Genomic DNA, 20,299 nt, shown 5'->3' with positions numbered 1-20,299 from the left:
TCTCATTTTAGGGCATAATTCATAAAGACTCTGGGCTGGGGTCTGGACTTTTTTAAAATCTCTTTTTGGTTGAAAATGGTTTAAATTTTACCAACTTTAGACCAAGATTCCTGTTTACACTTTCCTCAACCAATGGCATATGCTACTTAGGGTTCCTGAAGCTGATTACACAACAAATGTGCAGTCAATCTGCTGATCCGTTTTGGTGCCCCATGTCTGTATTCTTCTTAAACGGCAGGCACATCTAGAAGAAAATGTATTCTTACATCCTTAATCTGACAAACACACAAACTCTTGTCTATAAGAGGTGTCCTGACTTCTCTTATTAATGCAAAGTGAACTTGGAAAAGTCATTTAACTGTGTATTTCTCTGTAACCCATTTAACACATAAAGCTCATATGAATATTAAGACTTTTAAAAAGAATATTACATCTGAAGTTCATTCCTATCTTTTTGATAGAGCAATAAGCCCAGTGTGTAACATGTTATACTCCAGAGTTTTTCCAACCACATCGGCCTCAATGACATGGTTATATTTTAGTATGCTCTCCGTAAAGCTAATGTTTCGACCTGACAAGAGGCGCCTGTGTGAAGAACGGACCATCTGACATGCTACTTGTGGAACGGTATATTAAAGAAGCCTGTTAACATGTAGTTTAAAACTCAAAAGAAACTCTGAACAGCTGAAATGCCTTATAAATAGCACAGACCCAGAGGAAGTGCAAACGTCTGCATTGTGAATTGTAGATCTTAATTACCGACAATAGCTGGTACAGCAAGTAGCACGGAAAAAAAGTGAAACAGTTGCACTGTTCATGGCTGGCAATAATTCTTCAGGAAAATATTTACTATCAATCAGTTATGAGAAAAGGGACTCTGTGCTCGTAAAACAGCACGTTGCTTCTCATACCAGGACCATTTTGCTTCAGCATAATCTGAATTTAAACAGCTTGTTTCCTGCGGATATAATTTTGGAAATAAATAAAACAAGTCTTCTATCAAAATCTGGAGTGAGTGGAAAGGAACATCACATTTTTCTGTCTCAGTCAGTTTCAAACAGATTATTAGTCACAAATAAAAAAACAGTGACAACAACCAACAACAACTAAAATACAGAACATCCACAAAGGACTACTGAAGGGGTTTATTTTCCAAACATAAAGAGGAAAAACTTCTCTTACCTGGGCCAGGAATCTGGATAGATGTATTCAAACAATTCAGTTTTAACTGCATGTGTTTGTGTATCTGTTTGTGGGTGTGGGTAAGGGTAAATTAGGAAAAAAACCTAAGACCAAAATTTGCAGTAATGGTTTAATAAAGCCAATAGCAAGATAACATAAAAAAGTAATGCCTTTCAGCCTTCCAGTTAGTTTTCTTTACCAATTAAAAAAAATTATGAAGGTTGACAATTAATAAGCATAATGTGATTATGGATTTTAAAGACTAAGTTGACAGTTAATAATGACTGTTCATTTAAAGCTACAATAAACACAGAGCTCATCATGCTCCAAACACAAATCTCATGAAACACAGGGCCATAACCAGGAGAAAGAATTCTGAAAAAAAATAAAAAGATATCTCAATGCCTCCAAATGTTACTTGGATTAAGTTATAGTGATAAAATAGACCCTCCTTCATTTTTAGTTTTAAATTTTTTCTTAGGCCTGTTTCTTCAAATTAAAGATTAACAAGATTATTGCCAATTTAGGGTGGTTGTAATTTGTTTTACAGCTTTGTTTTCTTGTATTCTACAGAGGACTAATGGGTACCCTTCGTAAGGAGCTATTGTAAGACTGTGATATTTCTGGCAAAGAGTTACAATCAAGGTATTATAGGGGTCCAAACATAATACCATTGGTGCTTTTAGGGAAATAAATGGTATTAATGTCTTCTCTAAAACTTACATGAACCGTATTCAATAATAAGGTTTCAGACTATACTTAGCATCTCTAGCCAAGCCAAAGTCACTCTTTGAACTAGAGAACAAAAACAGTTGATATCACTATATTATAGCTGTTCTCACTTGGAAATGGTTACAGATTCAGGCCACAATGGAGTATAATCTGAATCAACGACAGACACTTGTACCAAGTTGAGAAAACACTGTAGCCATATCAACGTAGCAGATGAAACTATTCAGTTAAGGACTAAAGGTGAAGAACAGGAAATAGGGACAAGCTTGCAGACCAACAAAATAATGACAAGTCATTCCATTCAAAGGTCAAGCAATAAATGAGGCGAACAGAAACAGGGATCATGAGACACACAAAACACATGTAAATAAAAAAGAAAAAACTTGGCCGGGCGCAGTGGTTCACACCTGTAATCCCAGCACTTTGGGAGGCCAAGGCGGGCAGATCACCTGAGGTCAAAAGCTCGAGACCAGCCGGGCCAATGTGGTGAAACCCTGTCTCTACTAAAAAATACAAAAATTAGCTGGGTGTGGTGACACGCTCCTGTAATCCCAGCCACTCAGGAGGCTCAGGCAGGCGAATGGCTTGAACCCAGGAGGTGGAGGTTGTAGTGAGCTGAAATGGCACCACTGTACTCCAGCCTGGGCAACACAGTGAGACTCCATCTCAGAAAAAAAAAAAGGAACCAGTGATTTAACTGGGTTCCAATAGGAAATGATAGGCATCATTATTAGATTATTTAAGAGGACGATGAAAGGTTATGGGTGTCAGAATAATGTTAAAATAAGAAACAATGCAATGAGAAGGTCACCACCTGGGAGCAAGTAAAACAGACTGATGAGCAGCAATGAGCAAACTTACTTTCTCACTCAATACCCAAGAGCATGGAAGAAATTACATCATTGTGCTAGAGGGTGGAAGGTTTTTAACCATGTACCACCAAAGCAGAGGGTGGGAGAAAAAAAAAACACAAAAAAACTCCACATCATATAGACACATACCAACCTATTTAGATTAGAGATCCTGGCTTACAAAGTATGGAGAAAACAAAAGGAACAGATGCTCACTTGGCCAGCTCTCAATGAAACTCATTAAAATCATCACCCTGTCCTTGGATTGGTACTCATGCTAAAATTTTACCTTATTTAGCCAGAAGTCACCCACTTGTGATGAAACTAAGAGCAGCAGGGCCAAAAAAAAAGAGAATATTTTTATTTTTAAAGGCCCAAATAACTGTGTACTCCTGTTTCCATGCACAAAAGCAGGATATAAAGGAGACTCGGGCTGAGTGCAGTGGCTCACGCTTGTAATCCCAACTCTTTGGCAGGTCTGGGGGATCACTTGAGGCCGGGAGTTCAAGACCAGCCTAGGCAATACAGCAACACCTCATCTCTACAAAACAAAACAAAACACCTCTAAAAAACCAAAAACCAAAAATTAGCTGGGTGTGGTGGCACACGACCGTGTCCTCAGCTACTCGGGAGGCTGAGGCTGGAAGATCAGGACTTGAGCCCAGGAGGTAAAGGCTGCATTGGGCTAGGATTGTGCCATTGCACACTACCCTGGGAGACAAAGCAAGACCCTGTCTCTAAAAATAAAATAAAACAAAACAAAATAGAGTCAATTAGCACTTGTTAGTTGTGACTAAATGACTGAAAAAATAAAAATGTAATTTATAATAATTACATTTTGTAGCAAAATACTAACATATTTGAATTTAAGAGACATTTAACTGATGAACTCTACCTTTTTAAACTATAATTTGAAATAAATTCTGATATTTCTTATATGTATGATTTCAATGGTTATATTTTGTGTGATATATTTCCAGTTGATAGAGCAGGCCCAGAGACTATTAAATGTTTTAAGAAAAAATAAACAAAAACTCTACTTTTGCTATGTTCTGAATGTTTGTATTCTCCCAAATTCATGAAGGCAGACCCCTTGTAAATGGGATTAGTGCCCTTAAAAAAGAGACCTCATATATCTAGCTAGTCTCTTCTATCATGTGAGGATGCAGTGAGAAGGCGCCATCTATGAAGCAGAGAGCAAGCCCTCACCAGATACTGAATCTGCTAATGCTCTGATCTTGGACTTCTCAGCCCCTATAAGAAAAAAATTAGTTTTGTTTATAAGCCACTCAGCTTACAGCATTTTTGTTATAGCAGCCCACATGGACTAAGACAACTGTCCTTAGATTTCTGTAGCAAAGGATGGCAACTACATGATACCAGTCCTGGCTCAAATAATAACAGTAAGGAACTGAGGGCCTGGGTCTACAATAAAATAGGTTAAACTAAAATAGTTGCAGTTGGGAATGTTGTAACAGTAACAAATCTATGAATAGATATAAAGGCAATTATTTTTGCAGATAATTCAAGTAAAAGAAACAAAGTCTATACTTAATAGTACTTATTCCTAAAATAAAATATCTGACACTTGAATTTAAGTCAAAGTTCCTTAGTAATGACAGATATTTGGAAAATGTAAGTTATGATAGATATAAAAAGCATCAGATCTCTAATATTTAAGATAAATTTTACATCTAGGCTATAGAGATGACATATATACATGAAAAAGAGGTAGCCCATAGACATGACTAAACATACTTGTCCGTGTGGATCAAGATCATCAAAAGCAGTATTTCTAACATTAGCCACTCAATAAATAAGAATAGTGATACAATAATTGGGTTGCCTACAGCATATTTCACAATCCTTGCAATGATGTGATGTACTCTATACATAACTGCATTTAAAAACCATAAACTTATCAAAACAATTGTACATTATCTTATACAAATCCTACTGATATGTGATAATCTACAACTAGTGTCAAGAAACAAATGTGAATCAGTCTAAAGTGTGACCAGAATTCATAAGCAAAAGATTCTGTTGCAATTAAGAGGTGGAGAATCTAACTTGTAATCTGTTCTAGATAAAATGATGCCTGTTTATATTTTTTTCTTAAATATATAATCCTGTAATAGTCCTTAAGCAATACCGAGTAAAGATGTCTACAGATATGGTACTGTTATGGTGTGGTATAATATACATTGATGAGTAATATTACTTACTTTGGCCACACAATTCTCAGTCTTCATAGCAGTGCTTGCTAAACATACTGTTTCTTGGTTTAAGCAGAGTCTGGCACAGCTGTTGTACGTCTGTAAAAAGAATTTGTTGGAAACAGGTTTTTAAAATATTGAAATACTGCCATATACTGTTTTCATATTCTGCTCTATTTATCAAGTCAAAACACAAATAGATTTTATCTATAAATTAAGACTTATGGGAACTGAGAGGTAAGTTAGAAAAGGAGGAGGGCAAAGATAAAGCCCACAAAAGCCACTGATGTGCCCATGAACAAGTATGTAAGCAGCAGTGGCTTCAATGTATTAATGATTAACGGAAGGTGAGGGTACTGATTATATAGCATTTTAAAATGCAAATTTGAAGAGCTTAGTTCTGTTTAAAACAACAGTTACTGTTCTAAGAAAAGATTTATTTTTGTTGTGTTTCTTTTTAAACTCTCAAAACGATCAAGATCTGAAAGAAGTGAGAGGGCATGTTTCTTCCCCCCACGTCCCCTCCCCCCCCGGAGATGAAGTCTTGCCCTGTCGCCCAGGCTGGGGTGCAGTGGTGTGATCTCGGCTCACTGTAACCTCCACCTCCGGGGTTCAAGCGATTCTCCTGCCTCAGCCTCCCGCAGAGGACATGTTTCTTTCTCTCTTTTTTTTTTTTTTTTTTTTTTTTTGAGATAGGGTTTACTCTGTCACACCAGCTGGAAGTACAGCAGTGAGATCTTGGCTCACTGCAATCTACGCCTCTGGGACTCAAGTGATCCTCTGGAGTAGGTGGGGGACTATAGGTGCATGCCACCACGCCCAGGTAATTTTTTGTATTTTTTGTAGGGATGGGGTTTTGCCATGTTGCCAAAGCTGGTCTTGAACTCCTGAGCTCAAGTGATCCTCCTGCCTCAGGCTTCTAATGTGCTGGGATTACAGGGATGAGCCATCGTGTTCAGCTGACATGTTTCTTATTCAGAACAATAAATGAAAAAATTTCAAACTATCCAGAAAAAAAAAAAAAGATTTTAAAACAAATCATGAAATATTTTTAAAAGAATATCAGTACAAGCTTTGACTTTTGGCTTTAAAAAGAAAAAAGAAACCAAAATTGAAAGAACACTGAAAAAAGATAAACCAACATTTACCTAGATCTTTTTTTTTTTTTTTTTTTTTTAAGATGGAGTCTTGCCCTGTTGCCAAGGCTGGAGTGCAGTGGCACAATCTCGGCTCATTACAAACTCTGCCTCCCAGGTTCAAGCGATTCTCCTGCCTCAGTCTCCCGAGTAGCTGGGCTTACAGGCGCCCGCCACCATGCCCAGCTAATTTTTTGTATTTTTAGTAGAGATGGGGTTTCATCACGTTGGCCAGGCTGGTCTTGAACTCCTGACCTCAGGTGACCCACCCGCCTTGGCCTCCGGAAGTGCTGGGATTACAGGCATAAGCAGCCTCACTGGGCCTATCTAGACCTTAGAAGTTATCCCTTAAGTACATCTGGTAACGTTCAGGAGATAAAATAGAAAAATCAGGCCAGCTGCGGTGGCTCATGCCTGTAATCCTAACACTTTGGGAAGCCGAGGAGGGAAGATCGCCTGAGCTCAGGAGTTTGAGGCCACCCTGGGCAACATGGTGAAACCCTGTCTCTACTAAAATACAAAAATTAGCCGGGCATGGTGGTGGGTACCTATAGTTCCAGCCACTCAGGAGGCTGAGGCACGAGAATCGCTTGAGCCCAGGAGACGGAGGTTATAGTGAGTCGAGATCACGCCACTGCACTCCAGCCTGGGCAACAGAGCAAGACACCGTCTCCAAATAAAATAAGAAAAAAATCATAGGAAATAGATTTTAAAAATTGGTGGTAACTGGGCATGGTGGCTCATGCCTGTGATCCCAGCATTTTGGTAGGCCGAGGCAGGGGAATCACTTGAGCCTAGGAGTTTGAGATCAGCCCGAGCAACAGAGCGAGGCCCCATCCCTACTAAAAACAAAACAAAACATTGGTAATACTATAGTTATACTTCATGAAAAGCAAACTTATTAGTAATTACTGGACAAAGTATTAATAGAAATGTTTCCTTTTAGTCTTAAGTTTTTACTGATGGTATAAATCATGTTTATCAAACTTTAGTGTGCATCAGAATCATCTGGAAGGAGGGCTTGTTAAAACACAGATCTCGGTGGGGCCCGGTGGCTAACACCTATAATCCCAGCACTTTGGGAGGCAAAGGCAGGTGGATCACTTGAGATCAGAAGTTTGAGACCAGCCTGGCCAACATGGTGAAACTCCGTCTCTACTAAAGAAACACAAAAAAAATTTAGCCAGACATGGTGCCGCGTGCCTGTAATCCAGCTACTCGGGAGGCTGAGGCAGAAGACTCATTTGAACCTGGGAAGCAGAGGCTGCAGTGAGCCGAGATCACGCCACTGCACTCCAGCGTGGGTGACAGAGCAAGACTCTGTCTCAAAACAAAATGAAACAAAACAAACATAGATTGCTAGGTTTCATCCCCAGAGCTTCTGAATATTTGCATTTTTAACAAGGCCCCAGTTGACGTTAGTGCTGCTGATCCAGCAACACTCTTCGGGAACCATTGCTATAAATATTTGTGTTGGATTTAAGAAGAAAAATCTTAAGACACACTTAAAACCAACAGTAAGAAAGAATTCAATTTTTTAACATTTTGAGATAATTTTAGATTTATGGAACAAGTACCAAAATAGTAAAGGTCAAGAACAGTGGCTCATGCCTATAATACCAGCACTTTGGGAGGTAGAGGCAGGAGGGTTACTTGAAACCAGGAGTTCCATACAAGCCCACATTTTTATTAAAAAAAAAAAATTAACTGGGCGTGGCAGCACAGGCCTGTAGTCCTGGCTACTCGGGAGGATTGACTGAGCCTGGGAGTTGAAGACTGCAGGGAGCTATGATTATCCCACTGAACTCCAGCCTGGGCAACAAATCAAGATACCATCGGCCGGGCGCGGTGGCTCAAGCCTGTAATCCCAGCACTTTGGGAGGCCGAGACGGGTGGATCACGAGGTCAGGAGATCGAGACCATCCTGGCTAACACGGTGAAACCCCGTCTCTACTAAGAAATACAAAAAACTAGCCGGGCGAGGTGGTGGGCGCCTGTAGTCCCAGCTACTCGGGAGGCTGAGGCCGGGAATGGCGTGAACCCGGGAGGCGGAGCTTGCAGTGAGCTGAGATCTGGCCACTGCACTCTAGCCTGGGCTACAGAGCGAGACTCCGTCTCAAAAAAAAAAAAAAAAAAAAAGATACCATCTCTTTAAAAAAAGAAAGAAAAAAATAAATATTTCTTTTTTTTTTTTTTTTTTGAGACGGAGTCTCGCTCTGTCACCCGGGCTGGAGTGCAGTGGCCGGATCTCAGCTCACTGCAAGCTCCAAAAAAATAAATATTTCTTATATACTCGTCACCCAGTTTACCCATATGTTAATGTCTTACATAATCACAGAACATTTATCAAAACTAAGAAATTAACTTGGTACTATATAAAGTACAAAACTTACTCAGTTTTCACGTTTTTCCACTAATGCCCTTTTTCTGTTCAGCATCTAATCTAGGATTCCACATTGCATTTATTTGTCACGTCTCTTAGGGCTCCTCTTATTTTGAACAATCCCTCAGTCTTTCCTTGTCTTTCACGACTGATACTGCTAAACAGCACTGATCAGTTAATCTACAGACTGTGCCTCAAGTTGGGTTTGTCTGATGTTTTCTCATGATCAGACTGAGGTTATTTTGGGGAAAGATACTTTAGAGGTGATGTGCCCTTCTCACTGCATCAAATCAGAAGGTATGTTGATATTTCTGGTGATGTTAGCCTTGATTATATAGCTAAGGACATGTCTGCCAAGATTCTCCAGTATAAACATTATTTTTCCCTTAGGAATTACTGAATACATATATATATATGGCAAAATACTTTGAGACTATGCAAATATTCTGTTTCTCCTTGAATCTCAGCTTGCTAATTTTAGCATCCATTGGAGAATCATGCCTATGGTAATTTTTACTATGTATTCTAATAGTGAATTTATTATTTTTGTCTTTCCTTCCACGTTTATTAACTGGAATTCTTCTGTAAGGAAAAGCTGTGATTTCACTCCTCATTTGTTTATTTACTCATTTGTTTATTTGTATCAGCATGAACAGATATTTTAAAGAATCTGATTTTGATCAACTATTATTCTTTGGAAAGAAAATAGGTAAAATTTAAGAAAAAATGGGGAAAATAGTAGAGATATATAACTCCCCATTGATACTATAAAGTCAGTTTTTTGTTTTTCGTTTTTTTTTTGAAACGGAGTCTTACTCTGTCTCCCAGGCTGGAGTGCAGTGGCGCAATCTCGGCTCACTGTAACCTGCACCTCCCAGGTTCAAGTGATTCTCCTGCCTCAGCCTACCAAGTAGCTGGGATTACAGACATGTGCCACCACGCCTGGCTAATTTTTTGTATTTTTAGTAGAGACAGGGTTTCACCATGTTGGCCAGGCTGGTCTTGAACTCCTGACCTTAATTGATCTGTCTGCCTTGGCCTCCCAAAGTGCTGAGATTACAGGTGTGAGCCACCATGCCCAGCTGTTTTTCTTTTAAACAAGCTAAACCTTAAAAAATTTACCAACTTGTTTTATTCTTATAATCTAAGCAAAAATTATTTCAAAATATATATGAAAAAACAGAGCATTAGAAATTAGTGTACAGATTTAAATATTGGTGCATGTAAATTCTGGGCTCTAGATTTGTTATTTCTTTTGCATTGTCTAATTCCACAAACATTTACTATTCACACAAACACAACATAAATATTTTTAAAATAAAATTCACTGTTTTAAAGATAAATTTATTAAGTAATCAGTATTTGCTGAATAAAATATAACTGGACTCAAAGAGTTCTGCTTCCAATAATGGCAGAAATGTTTGTATCAGATTAACCCTCCTGCAGATAGGAAAAACATTTTAAAGCTATGTAAAGGCACTGGAGATCGACTTAAAATAGGCAGAAATGGGGAAGGAGTGGCCTGATCTTGAAAGAAGAGAACCGGCTGGGCGTGATGGCTCAAGCCTGTAATCCCAGCACTTTGGGAGGCCGAGACGGGCGGATCACGAGGTCAGGAGATCAAGACCATCCTGGCTAACATGGTGAAACCCCGTCTCTACTAAAAAATACAAAGAACAAGCCGGGCAAGGTGGCGGGCGTCTGTAGTCCCAGCTACTCGGGAGGCTGAGACGAGAATGGCGTAAACCTGCGAGGCGGAGCTTGCAGTAAGCTGAGATCCGGCCACTGCACTCCAGCCTGGGCTACAGAGCAAGACTCCGTCTCAAAAAAAAAAAAAAAAAAAAAAGAAAGAAAAAGAAGAGAACCACATTGGGTGAGATGTGTGTTTATGTGCTTTTCCCCCGAAGGCACTCACGAGTCCACTTGGTGCAGAGTGACTAGAATTCAATCTGAAAGCCACAGTCTATTGGCTTGAGATATCAAGTGATAGAGTTCAAAACTGCCATAGTGGCTGGCAATAGAGAACAGAAATCCCAGAAATGAAAGAGAACCACAGGGGAAGGAGGAAGACTAAAAAAATTACTTATAAATTTCCCTAATATCTATGGCTAACCCCCAAACTACATACATGAAGGGGAGATTCCAAGGATTTCAATGGAGAGCAACAGCTGGAGGGTTGAAAGGCCCGTGCGGATATTCCAGCTGCTGCTCATGAGGGGAGAAAGAGTTTACAGTTTGACTTTTACCAAGTTAGAGGGACTTAATAACATCTTAGGCTTTCCATTGAAAATTCAAAGAGACCATGAGTTTAGATTCAAGAGTATGTCTTAGGACTAAGGGCATAACCAAAACACACCTGACCTTAACAAACATAAAACCAAGCCTCTACAAGGCCATAGTGATCAGCCAGTAATTTAATCAGAGGAAGAAAAAATGAATTCAGAGTTTCTACAATGTACCATTTATAATGTTGGTTATATAATCAAAAAATTACTAACCATGAGAAAAAGGAGATAAATGGGATCCATTGTCAAGAGAAAAATGAACCAAAAACCAACCCTGAGAAGACCTAGTTGTAGAAATTAGCATATTATAGCTCTAAAGAAGCTAAAACAGATATGTTCAAACTTGAACATAGCAATAAAAGATATGATCACGATGAATAAACAGATGAAAAATTCTACCAGAAAATGAAAAACCAAAAATAAACTAAATAGAAATTCTAGAACTGAAAAGTGCATTATCTGAAATGAAAAATTCAGGCTGGGTGTGGTGGCTCATGCCTGTAATCTCAGCACTTTAGGAGGCTGAGGCAGCAGGATAGCTTGAGTCCAGGAGTTCAGGACCAGCCTGGGCAATGTATTGAGTCCCTATCTCCACAAAAAATAAAAAAAAATTGGCCAGGCCCAGCGGCTTACACCTAGCACTTTAGGAGGCTGAGGCGGGCAGATCACCTGACGTCAGGAGTTCGAGACCAGCCTAGCCAACTTGGTGAAACCCCACCTCTACTAAAAATACAAAAATTAGCAGGACATGGTGGCCCATACCAGTAATCCCAGTTACTGGGAGAGGCAGAGGGAGGAGAATCACTTGAACCCGGGAGATGGAGGTTGCAGTGAGCCAAGATTACACCACTGTCCTCCAGCCTGGGCAACAGATTGAGACTATGTCTCAAAAAAAAAAAAAAAAAAAAAAAAAAAAAAAAGAAAGAAAAATTAGTTGGGCATGGTGGTGTACACCTGTAATCCCAGCTACTCAGGAGGCTGGGGTGGGAGGTTACTTGAGTCCAGGAGGTCAAGGCTGCAGAGAGCCATGTTCATGCCACTGCACTTCAGTCTGAGCAACAAGAGTGAGACCCTGTCTTTTTTTTTTTTTTTTTTTTTTGAGACGGAGTCTTGCTCTGTCGCCCAGAGTGGAGTGCAGTGGCGCGATCTCGGCTCACTGCAAGCTCCGCCTCCCGGGTTCACGCCATTCTCCTGCCTCAGCCTCCGGAGTAGCTGGGACTACAGGCGCCCGCCACCACGCCCGGCTAATTTCTTTTTGTATTTTTAGTAGAGACGGGGTTTCACCGTGTTAGCCAGGATGGTCTCGATCTCCTGACCTCGTGATCCGCCCGCCTCGGCCTCCCAAAGTGCTGGGATTACAGGCTTGAGCCACCGCGCCCGGCCGAGACCCTGTCTTAAAAAAAACAAAAAATTCGGCCGGGCGCGGTGGCTCAAGCCTGTAATCCCAGCACTTTGGGAGGCCGAGACGGGCGGATCACGAGGTCAGGAGATCGAGACCATCCTGGCTAATACGGTGAAACCCCGTCTCTACTAAAAAATACAAAAAACTAGCCGGGTGAAGTGGCGGGTGCCTGTAGTCCCAGCTACTCGGGAGGCTGAGGCAGGAGAATGGCGTGAACCTGGGAGGAGGAGCTTGCAGTGAGCTGAGATCCGGCCACTGCACTCCAGCCTGGGTGACAGAGCAAGACTCCGTCTCAAAAAAAAAAAAAAGAAAAAAAAACAAAAACAAAAACAAAAAAACAAAAAATTCACTGGAGAGGATTAAAAAGCAGACTGGAAGTGGTAGAAAAAAGGTCAATGAAGACAGATAAACTGAAAAAAAAAAAAAAAGACAGATAAACTGAAATCATATAAACTGAAGAACAAAGAGGGAAAAAAGGAGATTAAGAAAAGGAAAAAGAAAAGATTGGTCTTAGTCACTGTGTGGGACAATTCTGGGTTTTCTAGAATATATGCATGGCTGGAGTCCAAGGGAGAGAGAAGAGAATGGTACAGCAAAGAAGTTACAAAAATAGTGATCAAATACTTCCCCAAATTTTGTGAAAACTAGTGGCTTTCTGATTTAAGATCAGCAAACCCCAGTCATATTAAAAATACAAAGAAAACAACACACATAGGCCCATCACAGTCAGAACTGTTGAAAACCAGTGACAAAGATAAAACCTTGAATGCAGCCAAGGAAAAAGGGGATGTTAATGTATCTAGGAGTAATGATATAAATAACGTCAGGCTTTTCATAAAAAATGAAGGCGAGAAGACAAGGGAACAATATTTTTATTTTTATTTTATTTATTTATTTTTGAGGTAGATTCTTACTCTGTGGCCCAGGCTAGAATGCAAGGGCACGATCTTGGCTCACTGCAACCTCTGCCCCCTGGGTTCAAGCAATTCTCCCGCCTCAGCCTCCCAAGTAGCTGGGACTACAAGCGTGCACCACCACTCCCAGATAATTTTTGTATTTTTAGTAGAGACAGGGTTTCACCATATTGGCCAGGCTGGTCTCGAACTCCTGACCTCAGGTGATCCACCTAACCTCAGCCTCCCAAAGTGCTGGGATTATAGGCGTGAGCCACCATGCCCAGCTGTGAACAACATTTTTAAAGTGCTGAAAGGAAAAAAATCTCAAACCAGGCTTCCTGTGTTAGGAAAAGGGTGGGGTGGCTCATGCCTATAATTCCAACATTTTGAGAAGCCAATGCGCCCTGGAGTTCAAGACCAGCCTGGGCAACATAGTGAGACCCCACCTCTACCAAAAAATAAGAAAGAAAGATGACAGAAAAGAAGGAAGGAAAACAAAATATGGAAAGAGAGAAATCTAGACCAAACCCTGTGCGGTTGAATTAGAATTGAAGTTATCAGTGTGAACTAATGGTTTTCAAAGTATATAAATATAGATGTAAAAGAAAAGTCAGTGTTTGAATCTTGGTTTCTAAATACCATTCTGCACTAAAGGGAATCATATATTCATGGAAATATGGTTGATTCCAGGACTGACCAGGGAAACTATAAGATAGAAATACTCAGACAACGATGAAGATATGTCAAAGATGGCATGGAAGCCTGCCTAAAGAGGCTTTCAGTAGCCCAATATGAAACAACCACAGTATTAAAATAAAAGATATTAACATATTATAATCTGTTGAATAAACAGGAAACATTTCTTCAAAAACACAAATTATCAAAATTGACACAACATGAAACAGAAAATCTGAACAGCTCTAAACCTCTAAAAGAGGCTCAAAATGCTCTAAAAAATCTTGCCACATAAATTTAAATAATACGTTAAAAAAAAAGTTTCACAAAGAAAACTCCAGGCCCAAGTGCTTTCACTCGTGAATTCTATGAAATCTGAAGGAAGAAACACCACCAGGATTATACACAAGTGCTTTTAGAAAATAGAGGAGAATGGGAGGAAGACTTCCCAATTCATTTTATGAGACCAGCATAAGCGTGATACCAAAACCTGGCAAACTCTTAAAAAAGAAAACTAAAAACCAGTACCTCACATGAAACAGACACAAAAATTCTTAACAAAAATCAAGGTAATTTGTCGTATTAACAGAATAAAGGGGGCAAAATCCTATATGATATATCTCAGATGAAAAAAAAAAGTAGTTATCCAGATTATCTGTCGATTTTTGGAGACAGGTTCTCACTCGGTTGCCCAGGCTGGAGTGCAGTGGTGTGATCATAACTCACTGTAGCCTCCAACTCAAAGGGCTCCAGTGATCCTCCCACTTTGGCCCTCCAAAGTGCTGGGATTATAGGTGTGAGCCACCACACCCAGCCCCTCACAGACTTCTTTTTAATAGAAAGTGCTAGGTTGATTCTAAAACTTATATAGAAATGCAAGCTATCTGGAATAACAAAAAATAAAACAACAAATCTAGAGAACTCACACTACCTGATTTCATGGCCCATTATATAAAACTACAATAATCAAGACACTATGATATTTGGTGCAAGGATAGACACCTGTCATTTTTCTTGTCCTCCTTGTCTACAAGGACATAAAATAGGGATGAGTCAGTGCCTTAGCCACTGTCACCCACTGCTCTGTGTCCAGCAGCAACGTTTTCTTCAGGAGGTTCAAGAATAGACTACTCTTACATAACTAAATGGTTTGGACAAATGAATTCATGTAATTCAATGGGGGAAAAGAAAATCTTTTCAACAATGGTGCTGAAACAACTGCATGAAATTACTGCAAAAATAATGAAGCCCAAACTCTACTTCACGGCACGTATAAGAATTTGAAATGGATCACAGAATGAAGTATAAATTCTAAACTTATAAAGTTCCCAGAAGAAAACTTAGAAGAATATCCTTCACAATCATGGGGCAGACAAAGAAGATATCTCAGGTAGGACCAAAGGAAGCATCCCATCTAAAAGAAAAAACCGGCTGGGTGCGGTGGCTCATGCCTGTAACCCCAGCACTTTGGGAGGCTGAGGCGGTCGGATCACACGAGGTCTGGAGTTCGAGACCAGCCTGGCCAACACGGTGAAACCCTGTCTCTACTAAAAATACAAAAATTAGCTGGACGGGGTGGCGCGTACCTGTAATCCCATCTACTCAGGAGGCTGAGGCACAAGAATCGCTTGAACCCGGGAGATGGAGGTTGCAGTGAGCCGAGATCATGTCACTGCACTCCAGCATGGGGGACAGAGTGAGACTCTGTCTCAAAAAAAAAAAAAAAAAAAAGAAAGAAAAAATTGGTAGACTGGATTTCATCCAAATATTAGAAACTTCTCATCAAAACACACCGTGAACATGCGAGCCATAGACTGTGAGAAAATAATCAGAGTACATATACCCGACAAATGAATGGTATCCAGAATTCAATATAGTTGAGTCTACAACTCAATAATAAAAAGGCAAACAATGCAATTTTTAAAAATGGCTAAAAACTTAAAAAGATACTTCACAAAGAAAATGTCTGAATAAACAATAAGCACATGAAAAAGTACTTAATATTTGCTCACCAAAAACCTTTATGGAAGAACATTTATAGTAACTTCACTTATAATGATGGAAATGGCTCAGATATTCACCAAAAGGAGACAGAAAACAAATTGCAATATATTTATTCAACTCAATGAAAGAGAATAAACTACTGATATACACAGCAACATAGAGGAATCTCACAAACATTATGCAAAGTGAATGTCAGACCCCAAAAATGTAGCATTCCAATTACACAAAATTCTAGAAAAGGCAAAATTAATCTATAGTGACAGTAAGCTGATCAGTATTTGATCCATTGGTGGTGCGAAAAATAAGCAGAAAGGAGAACAAGAGACATTCCTGGGTAATGAAAATATTCTATAGTGTAATTAGGGTGGTGGTTACACAAGTGGTTAGATTTATCAAAAGTTCAGACTTACACAATTAATATCTGTATAATTCACTGTATGAAAACTTCCAATAAAAGTACCTTAGGAGTAAATCTTTTACAGAGGTTTGTCCAGTCAATCAATAAACGTATCATGCTATTTTTCTGAAAATACTAAGTTATAAAAAGAAAATTTGTTTTCCTTCAAAATTACCCTCTTTTCCCTTCATGAATGAATATGTAATAACATGTTCAGGGGAACATTAGATAGATTCAGAAATTCTGTGCCAGGCCTGAGGGAGTTTCCAGAGTAGGGCTATATGTAGGACTTTATTTTCTAGACATTCCATCTGTAAAATGGGTAAATGACTTTGCTTATCTCCCAAGAAAGTAACACAGATCAATAAACTAAAATTTGTCATAGTTCCTTTACCACTGCAATTAAAAGGCTAAAACATTCAATATTTTCCTATAAGACTCTCTCCAGTTTGAAATCCAACTAGTGAATATAACAGCACAGGCAAGATAGGTTCTGCCCCCAAGCAACACTTGAAAAGGTAGCTTCATTGCTGAACCAGAGACAGTGTCTTGGTTGGAGTACTTTAATACGTTTTTATATCGTGTATAAAGCACATAAGCATAAACTAGTAAGATGCCTTGCTGAAAACTACCTTCTTTGTGAAAGCAGGCTGTAATTCTGAACAAGTTTTCAATTTTCACACTGCTGCTAGGGTAAAACATTTTAAAGAGTTTAATTTTTTACAATGGATTCAATGACATAGGATTATCTAACAAAGTAATGGCTAATCAATAGAAGGTTTAGTTGTCAGGTGAAACATATAACACACTAAAAGGGATTGATTGCCAGACTTCTCCTTATTTACTAGAAGGTATATATTTAAAATGACACAAACTTGTTACTAGGCTGCATTCTTTTAACCTTGCAAAAAGCTGCTTAAGAAATCTGTTCAGCAGGCCTATAGCATAACAAGATATAGTATAATGAAAATTGCTAGTGACTGGGAGTGGGGGTATAGGAAGATAGGGACTTCCAGATATACGGTAACATCAAATCATGTCCCACACAAGAATATGGTATAGAAAAAGCAAACCAAAAAGCGACATCTAAGGATGCTGGAAGTGGGTTTTAAAAACGCCACACAGATGCTACTGAATCCTGTTCAATAGATGCAAAGCTGTATCTGATATCATTCCATGTTGTTTTTAGGGCAGGTTTCTTTTTTTAGGGCTCATGCAGCTGAACACAACAGGCTTCCCCCCACCCCCGCCTTTTTTAATGGTACATCCAGAGTAAGCACTGAAAACAAAATGAATTGGGCCCATATGGACTTTGACCAGCATATAAACTGTTTCCTTTATAATTTATTCCCAGTATCACAACTTTCTATATGAAAATACACTCTTTATGGTCATTGCAACCCAGGAGTTCAATAATATTTTTTCTACTAAGTCAGTGATTACACAATTTATCAAAGAATGATTACATTAAAATACAAATAAAACAAAGCACCAACCCCCTATACGGTCTTCCTTCCTCAAAGTAATTTTAAGAAAGCTGGTTATTAAATTGGTTCTTTTTGAAGAAGGCTTTTTGTAGCTAGGCACAAATTGCCAAACTGTGTTTTTTAAAAAAAGTTATTAGACTCTAAAGGATTCAACAGAAGTGGGAAGTTATATAAACAAATCACTTCATCAGATTTGGAAAGATCACTTTTGTCTTACTTAAGAGACCTACATTAATTACCTTTAAGGTCTTTTACATGGACTATGTAAAATAAGTACAATTTATTTATTTATTTCTAATGAGGTGCTTCTTCCAAAGTATTAAATAATGTCTACAAATGCAAAAGCATTTTTATAAATAGGTAATTAAAACAGATGACTAAAATTAAGTCAAGTTGCAAAACATTAACCAGAATGCATTGTGATTTTTTTTTTAATTAATAAACATCTCAGGCAATTTTTTTTTTTTACCCAAAGCCCAAAGCACTTTAGGGGGGCAAAAAGAGATAGTAAGTTTTACAGAATAAAACAACAACAACAACAACAACAACAAACAACCACACATATATAATGAAATAATGTCAAAGCCCAAACTAAAGTATTTACAAGATAGTCCCTTAAGCACAGTTTGTCATATTGCAATTACACCTTGCCTACTGCCAAGCCAAAGTGCTTACTATTGCCACTAGAGGGAGAAGTGTCTTAACACAAAGCAACAGCAGATAGGGAATGGATTTTCTTGAGCAATTATCAGAACAAAGCTCCCTTGGCTGTGTGTACCTTCTAATTACTCAATACAATTAAAATGACTAACCTAAAACAAATAGAGAGAAAAAAAACACCCCTGCCTGCCTGATATCAGGGACTTCATTAAACCTTTTTCCCTCATCAATCAAATCAGAAAGAAGGGAATGCCATCATATATGAACATTACAGAGCTATTAAAGGAAGGGAATTCTGCGGTGTTTTTTTTTTAAAGGAGGAAAAGGAGCTCGCTTGAAAAAAGAAATGTCTTGGTATTTACCCATCTGGATGCTGCTTGAAAATAAATTGTCCTCCAAAGAACAGAAATACAGTATGTTTTCTCTCAGTTCACTGGCTTATGAATGACTTTTTGTTGTTGTTGTTGTTTTGTTAATACACACTATAATGTCATTTTCTGTGTCAGTGATGTGCTTTTTCCTCCTACTCATCCAACTGTATAAAGGAACTATGCCTATCAGACTTCCATGGCTGATTTAAGTTCTTCACTGCTGTTTTTTGCGGATCTACTCCAAGGCAATGTTTAGAATGTAGGAATTTTTTCAGGGAAGGGCAATATGGTAGAAAAGGAAAACAGCTACTTATTCCCTCTAAAAGACTTATGTAGTTCCTTTTATAAGGCCCAGTCATTAACAGAAGATGACAACAGAGTCATTTTTCTTTCAGCTGACAATTGTGACATTTTTCCAGCAGCGTGCAAGGTGTTGAAAACCTGGCAGCTGTTACCTCCTGGGATGAAGATACTTTTTTATCCTCCCTTGACAGTTTAACTCAGTGGGTCAGCACCTTTAAAGACTGCAAAGTATCCTTGAAGAGGATGGAAGCTTGAATTACTGCTCCCTCCCTAATCAATGTAAACCCTCACTGCAGGTGAAGTCTCCATCTATAGAGGTGCATGGGGGAGGAAAATGTAATGCCCTGAGCCAGATGGTTTTTATCTTGTTTTTAAAGAATAAAGGAACAAGCTAACAAGAGAGACAGCTACTTTGTTAGCTTCTTGGCCTCTCTCATGGCTTTGCATCCCCAGGGTTCCAGCTACACAAGAGAAAGAATACAGAAAAACGTAAACACTTAAAGAAATATAACTAGAGGGCTGGCATCATGCTGCTTTCAAAGAGTTGAGAGAGCTCTACTCAATGCTTTATTTATCACTGCCCACGTTCTCAGGATGGTAAGTGGACACATACACAAAGGAAATGGGGGATGGGAGAGGGATTAGACAACGGTCACAATTTACTCAATTACAGAGAAAGGCAGGGCTGACAGATCCTGTTAGCACCAATGAGAAGCAAAGGGTTGAACGTTGTAATGCCACATTTTCAAAAAGTAATGAGTACTTTCATGTATCCTCCCAGGCCTTTGCCCTTGATTGCAGATAGGAATAAAAGCTAGGAAAAGAGTGGCTATCCTTTCCTTGGCTTCACATTTTTAGGAGTAAAACAAAAATTGCAGCTATTTTGTACATCCTTTAAATAAAAGTTCATATTTAATGCCAAGAAATGAGATTATTCTGAAACTAAGAAAATTAACTTTGAGGATATACTGCTCTACTTCCTCTCCCTACCCCAAACTCTGCCACCTTCAGATGCTGGAAATGAAACAAAAAAGCAGGTATACAAAATGACTTGGTGACAGACACAGGGAACAGTGTCTCTTAATTTCCACCTTCATTATTTCTTGTTCTGGTAATATCTTTGTCAGGTTTTGGAATTATTTTTATGGTGGATTTATAAGTCAAGAAGTGTTCTTTCCTTCTCTATTCTGTGAAAGGGTCTGGAATAAAATTCGTATCATTTCTTCCTTAAATAGTTGTTGAATTCACCAGTAAAACCACATGTCCCTTCTGATAATTAATTAAATTTATTTAATAGACATAGGGCTATTCAAATTTTG

At 38.9% G+C, this 20,299-nt stretch overlaps 1 protein-coding gene and 1 long non-coding RNA gene across 13 annotated transcripts in view; both read right to left on the bottom strand.

The window, feature by feature from the left end:
* The window catches only part of BTRC (beta-transducin repeat containing E3 ubiquitin protein ligase), a 204,920-nt gene that overhangs the window by 72,221 nt on the left and 112,400 nt on the right, over nucleotides 1–20,299 (bottom strand). For all 12 annotated transcript variants that reach the window (XR_013398293.1, XR_013398295.1, XR_013398294.1 and 9 more), the window contains one exon: nucleotides 4,991–5,080. Coding sequence is in view for 6 of the 12 variants with exons in the window: in XM_015148038.3 (XP_015003524.2) it covers nucleotides 4,991–5,080 (90 nt within the window). In the remaining 6 variants the exon portion in view is untranslated. The remainder of the gene's footprint in view (nucleotides 1–4,990; nucleotides 5,081–20,299) is intronic.
* Nucleotides 6,135–11,702, bottom strand: LOC144331294 (uncharacterized). The gene is made up of 3 exons (XR_013398332.1): nucleotides 9,937–11,702; nucleotides 9,267–9,525; nucleotides 6,135–6,706 (listed from the first exon to the last, which is right to left on the bottom strand). It is a non-coding gene; the product is annotated as an uncharacterized LOC144331294 (long non-coding RNA).

The sequence above is a fragment of the Macaca mulatta genome, chromosome 9 (genome assembly GCF_049350105.2).
Source record: "Macaca mulatta isolate MMU2019108-1 chromosome 9, T2T-MMU8v2.0, whole genome shotgun sequence".
Lineage (NCBI taxonomy): Eukaryota > Metazoa > Chordata > Mammalia > Primates > Cercopithecidae > Macaca > Macaca mulatta.
This window is presented reverse-complemented; position numbering and strand designations above follow the sequence as displayed.